The 10778-nt window shown below is 40.3% G+C and overlaps 1 protein-coding gene across 1 annotated transcript in view; it reads left to right on the forward strand.

Moving 5' to 3' along the window:
* The window catches only part of SLC4A1AP (solute carrier family 4 member 1 adaptor protein), a 15941-nt gene extending 7896 nt beyond the window's left edge, over positions 1-8045 (forward strand). The window contains exons 8-14 of the mRNA XM_079298136.1: positions 357-546; positions 1424-1535; positions 2115-2358; positions 3125-3199; positions 4176-4246; positions 6356-6428; positions 7595-8045. Of these exons, the coding sequence (XP_079154262.1) occupies positions 357-546; positions 1424-1535; positions 2115-2358; positions 3125-3199; positions 4176-4246; positions 6356-6428; positions 7595-7644 (815 nt within the window). The 3' untranslated portion in view covers positions 7645-8045. The remainder of the gene's footprint in view (positions 1-356; positions 547-1423; positions 1536-2114; positions 2359-3124; positions 3200-4175; positions 4247-6355; positions 6429-7594) is intronic.
* Positions 8046-10778: the final 2733 nt, after the last annotated feature.

Raw genomic sequence — 10778 nt, forward strand, 5'->3', positions numbered from 1 at the left:
AGGTTTTCGTGTGACTGGAATTATTTTAGTTTGTGACTACAATAAAATCCCTAAACCACTGTTTTAGGGAGAGCAGATCTAGAAGTGAGATGAACAGCCAGAAATAGCACTCACAAAGAAATATTCTGTTTTAAGAGTGGCTTTTTTAGGTAAGTGAATTAAAGTTTACTTTCAGGCTTTTGTTAGAAGAAATGCTTTCATCTTTCCAGGCCTAACAACCTCCATTATTTCACAATTCAACAGAAACTCTCAGAGAAGATAGTTGTTCTTATGTACTTTATTCTCTAAAGGCAGGTCTGATGATTACAGTTATCTGCCCTCCATAACATTATATATCTTTCCTTTATCTTGCCTAGTCCAGTCCCATCCAGCAGCTCAAGATTCTTTGGATGAATTCATGACAGAAATAAAATCAGGATGCACGTTAGACAGCGTGGCACGAAAGAAGCTTCACTTGCGGTCGTTTGAACTTAAGAAAGAGCAGCAGAGACTGAAAGGGTTAATAAAGCTTGTCAAGCCTGCAGAACTGCCTGAGCTGAAGCCCCAGTAAGTCTTGGTGAAAACATAAAACAGTTACTTTTCCCTTTATTCTTATCCATGGGCAATTGTGTAAGTCCAGGCAATAGGCAGCTTTCCAATCACAGAAGCAGGACAGCCTTCCAAACTACCTGGCTGATCTCTTTAAGGAGCTGCTGTGCTATTGCAGCATCCATGGCTGAGGGAAATGCACAGCTCTGGAGTGAGACCAGCCCAGGCTGGCAGAGTGACATGGGTAAGGGACTGGAAGCAGAGTGTTAGCTTCTTTTGTTTTTTTCCCAGATGCATCCAAAAGGAAATGAAGAATTTCACAGATATTATGTTCAACATGAAACCCACTTTCACTCTGTGAAATGTATTTGGAAGTCAAATGTAGTGGCTGTTAAACTACTGCCTAGCAGTACCACTGCAGTCTGAGAGGGTGTGTGCTGGGTTCATCATTTACTAGTGGCAGCTTGATTAGAGATTAATTACCTAATTAATTTAAATTAAGGTTTGGCCTCCAAGTGTGTTGATATATATATATATATGTGTGTTTTATATATACAGATATATATATATGTGTGTGTGTGTATTTATACAGTTGAATTTAAGAGAGTTTGTGTGATACAGAGAGTTTCTTCCTTGTTTGTTTATTTTTTGCTTCCTGTTATGGCATGTGTCTGAATCCTATGTATGTATACACATAGGTATATGTAGGATGGAGGAGTCATCTCTTGAAGCATCCTCCTTGGATGCTGCAAGTGGTAGAGAAATAAAAGGATTTTTATATATCCACTTCTCATAGGCAGACCTTTCTTTTTGTGATTTTTATTTTTTTGCATTCATATATATGATTTTTTTGATACTTTGTGTATTGTTTTCCTTTGTGTCTGATTTTTATTAGGAGTGGGAGTTCCAGTCTCAACACAGAGAACAAGCCTAAAAAGATGAACCTGCCTCTCTTTGGTGCAATGAAAGGGGGGAGCAAATTCAAACTGAAAACTGGAAGCCTAGGGGTAAGTTGGACTTGCAAGTGTTGCAAGTCAGTGGCTGTTTGTGGGACCACCTTCTCAGGCTGTGGATGCTGTAGGTGGCAGCTGTGTCTTCTCACATGCATGGAAACATCTGAGAACATGCATGGAGGTGCAGCCTGTGGCAGTGGAAGGTGCAGGGGCTGGTGGATGTTGTTTGCTGCCAGCAGTTGCCATTCCATGTCCTTGTACAGCCAAGGGGCACAGCTGTGGTCAAAGGGCAATGGGTCAAGTATGGGGACACGAGCCTGAACCAGTGCTCTGCCTCAGCAGCCAGTCTTTTTCTTGCTTTTCTCCATCTTCATAGCCAAGATCATATCCATGATTGATTCAATTTCCAGTGTCTCTCTTATGAAAAAACTGTACTCTTTATTTATGGACTGGACATGTTTTTTCATCTTCCATCTCTACTAATAGCTTTTCCTTAAACCCTAACTGTTTGTCATCCTGAGAGTGTTTCCTTACCAGCTGTCTCTGACAGCAGTGTGTGTGCTTTCTCCTGTGATGAGTATCTGGGACATCTGCCTCTGTCTTGGTGCTGATGCCCAAGTCTTTGTCTTGCAGAAGTTGCCTGTTAAGCGTCCAGACATCCCTGAAAACTTGTTCAAAACAAAAGATGATGGACCAGAAGAGGAGGAGGAAGAGGAGGAGGAAGAAGAAATGGAAGAGCAGCAAGAAGCAGATGCAGTAAACAGCAGAGTGTCAGACTTGGAAATGAAAATGACAATAGAGAAAGAAACAGGGAAAGAAACTCATGTTCCTGATGGCTCTCCTTGCAATAACAAAAATCTAGAATCCCTTCAAGATGGTAAACTGTTGTTCTGATTTTTCCAGTAATGAAGATGAGTCTGTTACTGCTGAACTTTTAAGAGCTGTATGAATCAAATGTTTGAGTCACAGGTTCTCCAGCCTGTTCATTTTCCATATTTTTTTTTGCCATGAGTCCAGAGTCCACGTGGCAGCAGCTGAGTTTCACAGGGTTCTAGTTGAAACTCTGCTTGGCAGTCATTTTTTCATGCTTTTTGGTGAATAAATCTCCTGGATGTAAGGAAATCCTATTTTTGATAAGCCCTGTTTCCATTAAATTGATTGTCAAAATGAAAACAACTGCAATGTTCCGTTGGCAGTAAAAGTGACTTAAAAAAAAAAACAAATGTCTGTGCAAAACTTCAGATCCATTTGTAGGGAGGAAAAACAATTTCAAAAGTGGTAATGGAAAGGTACCTTAGAGGTATCTCTAATCCCTCCTTTTCTGTACCAGCCTGATGCATTTGAAAACTCAGTAATTATGTTTCTCAGTGAATAATATGTTTGATAACTGAAAGCTAATTCTAGTTTTTTGGCTTAATGCTGGACGAGTTGCTGTTGAAAAGTGTTTTAGCAGATCACAGAATTTTTTTTATTGTATTGCAATGGACACTTGGTGGATGAAATAATTTGTAAGACTTTTGAGAGAAGAGTTTTCATGAGACAAATGTAGCAAAGAGTTCCCTTTTGTGCTTTATCCCAGGGATGCACTCTGCTCTTCAGAGTTACTGCAGTGCCCACTAAGCTCTTCCTTTTTTGTGTTACAGGGGTTGATTTTCTGCCTGAGCCAAAGGTACTGAGGAATGAATCTGAGATGGGACCCTCACAGGAGAAATCCCAAGGTGAGCAGTACAATACAGATTATTTTGTAATAGCATGTGGGTTTAGAAACTGACTAAAGGAATTACTATCTTATGTGGGTAAAAGAAAACTGAGCCTAATCTAGAACTCAAATTAAAGGTTGTGTTTTGCTTGGGAATTGATAAATGTATGGTGAAGACTGGGCACTTCCACTATATTACAGCTGCCCTTGCTTTTCATAGTCACTTACTGTTTAGGGATCTTTTGTTTAAAAAATCAGTATGAGAAGGAGAATTAATTTAGGAGAATATGATGATGCTTTTTCCTCCATTATTCTCTTGCACTAGCTCTTAACACTACAAAAGGACAAAACTTTCTTTTATAAAGTGACAAATGCTGCTTAAAATTAAGTAATAATTTGCTAGTGACCTAGATGATGTCTCTGCATGTATGCACAAAAGATCAGATCTTCAAAGTGAAGAATGTTGGGTGTACAGGGAGGAGATTTTTGTGACCTTTCTATTTTTTCATAACTTGGACTCCTTAGAATCTGTCCTCATCATCACACCAGTAAAGAGCCATGAGAGTATCAATATTTCAAATACTAACTGGCAGAAAAACAAGGAATTCTTTTCACCCATCAACTCTAATGTTTGGTGTATGTTTGTTTGTTTAAAAAGCAAATTGGTCCTGTGCATTTTCTACTTCTTCCTTTCTAAATCAATCACTGCAGTGATCACAGATAGAAAGTGTCTTGTAGAAAATAAACATCTGCCATTAACTAAAGTTAGTATTACTGAATCACTAATAGAGGATTTTATTGAACTGCATTCAGTGACAGTGTGTTTAACATAAGTTAAATCCAGAAAAACAGTATGATGTTCAACAGTATTATTCTGAAGTATGAATTTTGGTGAGATCTTGGATTTCCTTATGAATGTATTAATTTTTATGTGAACTTTCTATAAGTATATATCATTTGTGCTGTGTCATAAAACAATTCTGCTTTCTTCCCAGCATCCAAGGTAGTAAATAAGGAACCTGAAGAGACATCTGAGAAAGTTAAGAAAATCAATAGCTCAAGCAAGGTCAGTTACAACACCATGACTCCTGCAGCTAAAGAGGGAGTCATTTCTAGGCTCTTTTTTGGTGCAATAGTAGCAAGTTGAGGGAGTCTAACTTAGTGATAGTAATGCTTCTCTGCTGACTAAGACCCAAATATAGATCTATACACTGACATTGAACACAAATTTTGGAGTCTCCAATGAAAAGGTAAAGAACAGCATTTCAGGCATGCTAGAGGCTTTCTGTTCAATCATAAAAGTTACTTTTTTCACCTTTTCACTTGGCAGTTACTAGTTGCTGCTTCTCCTGTATCACAAGTGTCACAGAACATAGGTGTTCTCCAGGCTTTGGAATGTCAATGCAGAGCTTTCCTTGGAGAGTAGCCTGGGAAATGCATATTGGCTGACACAGAACATGCTGTACTAAAGCTGTGTCAAACCTCATCCTTCTCTGTAAGATGTGAGAGAGATGAGTTTGAGAGATTAGTGTCTTTTGCAACCAAGTTATCACTTAATTTGAGTGGTTGTACCAGATAATATTTTTCCCGTGCACAAGATTTGTATTAAAGTGTAAAGTATGTGAGCTTTGCACATTTTGGAACTCAATCAACTGGTGCCTTCCTGGAGCTGGGAAGGATCTTCTCTGACAGCCTAAAAATTATTTTTGTGAGGCTTTTTCCTTTAGAGGGCATCCCCCCTTTCTGCTGACTGCCATCAGAGGAGATGACTGTGCTTGGTGGGCCATGAGTCCTGACAACTGGGACAGTTTCTTTGTGGAGACAATCTAATTTTAGCCCTGCAGCACTTTCTGAACCTCAGATCCCTGCATCCTGTGTGTGCTGACTGCTGCTTTGTTAATCTTGGCAGAGGACCCAGGGATTGGGTAGGCACAGTCCTCAGAACTGTCTTTTGTTGCTGGCCTTGCTAAAGATGCTAAAGAAATTGAGAGTTTATTTATGCTAGTAAAGCCCAAGTTTTACCACTTTCATGAATATGGGAGGACAAGGCAGTTTTTCATGCTGAGGCAGTCAAGTCAGCACCTCTCATCAGCAGAGAGTTTGCTCTAACACTGAGCATTCTCCAAATGCCACATGGCTTAGATGTATTCTTTCTCCCATCACAAATCACTTTTTCCACATGCAGTCTCTGCCTTTGGGCTCAGATCTTGCATGGAAAGTATCACCAGAAGTCATTTTTTCTTTCTGTAATATTTCAGTAACTTTGATTATGTAAAACTGGAAAAACAATTTTCAAGTGATTGTTCTCAAGCCATATTAAAACTCTGTACAACTCTGCAGTCTAATGCTTTGGAAAACATTAGTCTTGTAAAAAAGCTGGTTTAGATGTTAATTTGGGTAAGGAAAATTATTGAGGGAATGAAAATTTGTTACAACTGCATAACTTGAAACTGTAATGAAGCTACAGAGTAATGCAAATCAGTGCTGAGTAACTTGGCATTATCTTGAGCTCTTAAGTCTTGCACTCTGCAGTTGTAGGATTTTTTTACCTGCAGTTGTTGAAAACAGAAGTTGTTGAGAAAATGATGCTGATGTGGCAAAACTTAAAAATCTAGGGACAAAAAGATACTGCTGTGTCAACAACTGCATTGCAAGTGACCTGTTGTGGTTTGCTGTAATGTTTGAAGATGCCAGCGAGACCTGATACAATGAGTGTTCTTTTCTTTTTGAGAACTAAGTTATCCCTATATAACACCTGGACTTTTTATAAACTCCAGTTTGAAAGTTATCTTAAACCCAAAGTTTTCACTGGTATTGTGCATGGAAATCAGTAAAGCATGAAAATCCTACTCTAAAGCTTTTCCCTGCATAAAGAAATTCTATGTCAAATGACACCCCCAGACATTAGGATTAAACTGTCCAGAAGTGTACAGGTTCTGTTTTGAGGGGGAAATTGGACTGGATGACCTCCAGAGGTCCCTTCTGACTCTAATGGAAATGAGCTGAATCTCTTTGAGGGTTTGATCTTTCTTCTGTATTACCATTTTCATCCCTGACTCTTGTAGGAATAACCCTCACCTCTCATTATTTGTCTCTGAATTAGTGAGGGATTTGGTGGCTGTGACACATTGGTGGAGGGGTACAGCACCTTAAAAAGATTTTCCTCTCTTTGCAGGTCCAACAAACTTTTTTTTCCTCACAGTACCCAGATGATGATCCAGACTACTGCATATGGGTTCCTCCTGCAGGTATTACCAACTATTTCCTTACTGGTTTTAGTCTCATAACTCAGGAATCTTCTTAATAAATCATCAGATGTCCTTGTAAGTCCTTGAGGAAAAGCTAATTCAGGAATAGTTTGCCCAGAACCTGATGTTTTGTGGCATGTTATGCCCCATGTTTGTTGTGTGGCCATGCAAGTCTTGCAGTGAAATGCAGACCATATCTGTAGCTTCATGGCAGTGGAGAGATACACCTGGAGTTTATTTTTCAGTTTTGTAACACTTGAAAGAGCTAACTGCATTCACACTTGGTTGGTATGATAACCTAATTGAAAGACAAGCTTAAACCTTCCCTAGGGATATATACTCTAGCAATGTTAGTATTCTCAGTTTTCATCCAAAATGCTTCTTTGCAGGTTTTTGCAAAAATCATTGGAATACAAACACTGGGTCAGCTGTTTTGGAGAAGAGTCTTGATAATGCTTTGGTGAAGGCACTGAATAATTGATGCACTCATCCAACATGTGTTAAACTTGAATAATTTTTTATCTTTACTTCCAGGGTGTTTTTATCTAGGTGAAGTTATTTTTAAACAGGGTAATGAATGTTCCTCTAAAATAGAAAACTAATTTTCTATAGCGTTGAGGTTTTCAGAGTAAGTTCAAAACTTAGCCTTCACTTGGTAGATTCATGACTATAATTTTTGTAAGGCTGTTGCAAGGTTAGAATAGAAATAAGAACAAATTTCACTGAAGAAAATTGTAATCTGGTGAATCACCTTCAGTGAAAAGACTGCACATCTCTGACATACAAATTCATAGGAATAGAAACTCCAAAGTCTGATCTGGGATAGTTCAGCAAGCTGTGTCCATAAGAGGGAGCTCTGTTTTTTGATTCTGCCTGACAATAAATAGTCAAACGTTCCTTCTAAGCTGGCATAATGAGGACTCCAGAAAAAAAACCCAAACAAAACAGCCACAAAAGCAGGAGTATCTGATGTAATCTTAACACTGTTAGTAGAATTGAAATTAATTGTAAGTGTAAATCAAAAGACACATTGCAATATACAGTCTGACTTTTTATCCTCTGTGCTTGTATGGCTGGTGTTACATAGAGACTTTCATACAAGGATACACGATTCTCTTTGGTGAGGGATAAAAGGAATAATGCAACTCTTCCTCTCTGTCCATTAGGTCAAAGTGGTGATGGCAAGACTCATCTCAATGAAAAATATGGCTACTAAGCTTCCAGTGCCCCAGAGTACATCTGAGGCTTGAAGGACTGCTCTGTTTTGGACTCTTTCACTACACATTAGGTGACAGATAAGAGACTTGGATTTTCAGATGCTGTTTAAACTCAAGAGCATCAGCAGCTGCTCTGGCTCTTAGCTCTCCCTGTGTGTCCTCTGTTTTGTCTTCCATATACTTTTTTAGAAGTAAAAGCCCATTCTTTTGCCTCTTCTTTCACTTTTAGCCTTGTTTGTTTGGCTGGTTGGTTTTTTATTTGGCTTGAAACCATAAGCTCATTTTTCCTTTTGTAAATAAAAGTAGACCAAAATATTGAAAGAATATACCTCTGTATTACTTACAGGCTTGAATAAAATTTATTCATATTTGGCTTAGGCAATTAAAACAACAAACACCACTGGTTTGTTTCTGTGATTGCTGTTTGAAGATACTGTCATGGTAAACACAACCCAGAACTTGAGGGTTCTTTTTTTTTCATTTCTTATGGAAAAAGAAGTGATTTACATTTTGAGAAGAAAATTGTTTTCATTTCTCCCTCGTGCAATTGTTGGAATATCTGGTATGGAGTGGACAGGAAATGGTGAGTATACAGTGTTATATAGGTCCAGAAATGCCAAAGAACTGAAGAGGATGGCAGTGTTTGAGTCAGGGGTAACAGAATAAACAGATGGAAAGGTATCCTGGAAAAGCCTATAATGGAGCCTCTTCTTGTGTCACAGCCTGAGCAAGTGCAATCTTAATGCAGATCCAGACATGCCTGGTAAATAGTCTTTGTCTGGAGGAATCCCCTGGGTGACTCAGGATTTTCCCAGAACCTGTGCTGTGGTAAAGGCAAGGTCATTCAGGATGTGTGAGGGTTTAAATAGCTGTAGGCACAACATACAGGGGCAAGGAAAACTAGAAATGACAGTCTTGCAAATCAGGGACCACATCCTTTGGGGTGCTTCCACCAGCCAGTTGCTGCATCCTCATGGATAAATCTCAGGAGGTCATGTCAGAAGCTGGGGTGAAGGGATAACCATACAGCTCCTTACTTAACAGGCTCAAGCTACAGAACAACATCCTTCTGCCTGTAATCAGCATATGCAGCAGGGTTTTGTCTGCATCTGCACACCAGGCTGGGCAGCCTAAAGCTTCCTGCTTCTGGCAGAGGCATATCTTTATGTAATCCAAGGAAAGGCTGTTGCCTCTCTATTCACAATGCCAGACCTCAGAGGTTTCACAGCTGTAGCCCTGCCCCAGAGTCTTGTTCAGTTCCAGGGCGTACCAAGCAACTGTGAGAGAGTCCCATTCATCAGCAGCAGGCCTGGCAGGTTTCAGACAGGGAAAATAATAATGTGCCATTTATGCTCATGAGAAGCACTAGGGCAAAGAGCCCATGTAAGCACACCTTCATTGTTACCATTCTAAAGTAGTGGTCAGTGTATCTTTTCATCAGGGGCTGCTTTATAGTACAGACAAATGGCATTGACCTGCTGCCAGAAAACATGTCCCTGGGGATAAGGGCCTGGGTAGTTTGGTCCTGGCTAAACCATGAGCTCCCCATCTGTTCCTTTCCATAGCAGCTCCCCATCTGACTCTGATGGTGAACCCTGCTTTCATTAGGCTATCCAGCTTTTGCTTCATTGTGTACCACGAACACCCAAAGTTCATCTCTGCTGGATGGTTCCAGTCATTTTCATGGTAGGTTTTGATAAAACCACGGGAAAAGCACCCATTATATTTGAAAGTTGTAGTCCTCCCATTGATGGCCACTTTGCCACCCCAGAAGCAGTTTCTTACTTGATCCTCAACAGCTTTGTAATGCTAACATGTTTGAACATTCTCCTTTTGGGACAGGTATTATGTCAATCATCAAATATCTTTTTCCTCCAAAAAGTGCCATAAACCAGTACATGGACATGGGAGTAGAGGTCACCATATTACACAGAAAGGGATCTACACAGCAATAAAATTTCACCTTTTTATCAATTTCTTTCTCATCCACTGTGTGACACCATAATCACCATAATCCTATCTCTGTATGATCCCTCCAAATTTTTACATCTTGCTGGCAGTAGTAACTCAGCTCTTCCTGCAAGTCAAAGATCTGATGGTCTGTGTACAGGTCAAGATTTCTTTTTTCCTTAAGCACCACACTGTGCAGCCTATAATAATCCTCTTGTTGAAGAGGATCTATGTAACTCTGATTTTAAGCAGTGTTGAAAAAACAGAGGAAATAACTTTTGCAACTTTTGATACCCACAATTTAGGGAGACTGCTTAGTTTCATGACTAAAAAATATAAAAGAGTCCATGAAAATGAAAACTCTGCTTACACATCAGTTTAACACCCTGGGTAATTAACTGCAGACATGTTTTTTCTTTCAGAAGCTGCCTGACAATGGAGCAGCCATCGTAGCCTCTGGCATTAGAGAAGCGTGGCCCTGAAACTTGTGTCATTAAGCAGCTGACTAAAGTCCACGTGTCCCCTAAAGCTCCCATTCTCCTTCAGTTTTCCTTTGCACTCCTTCATCCCGTGGGGCATCTGGCACTCACTCCATGGCAAAAATGTAATTTGGGCCATGTGTGGTTTCCTGCACGTCCCATCCTGAGAGGAGAGCCCTGCCCTGCTTGTGGGCTTTTGATCCCAGACACGGAGTGCTGCTGCTGGCTGTGTTACAGGCCTGTTTGTGGCACAGACTGCACTTCCAGCCTCTACCTTGGAGCTGCTTTTCCACATAAAATCTGAGCCAAACAATCTGGGCTGCCCAGGCCCATGCAGCAGTCTGCAGCTGGGGCATCGCCTCATGGCTGTGTTAAGTGCCTGGTCACGCAGCAAGCAGAGCTGGCAATAGTATTTACAGCTGTGGGTGTGATTATAGGGTGTATGGCAAATCCCACAGGCATTTCTCACCCCAAATGCTTTTCCTGACCTCCCTAGCCCCACAATGATGTTCACTGCCTCAGAGGAAAGGGCCCCTGGGATATCTAGAACTGTTCCTTGGCTTAAGAACCCCCCAGCATTTTTTTTCCATTCAGATAGGAGGATATGAGTGTATTAACATGCAGCAGGTCCTCAAACAGAGAAATCCCACTCAGCAGGAACTTCCTATGAACAGAACACTGGTTTTTCATGGAGCTCTCTTGCT

This window comes from Erithacus rubecula, assembly GCF_903797595.1.
Source record: "Erithacus rubecula genome assembly, chromosome: 2".
NCBI lineage: Eukaryota > Metazoa > Chordata > Aves > Passeriformes > Muscicapidae > Erithacus > Erithacus rubecula.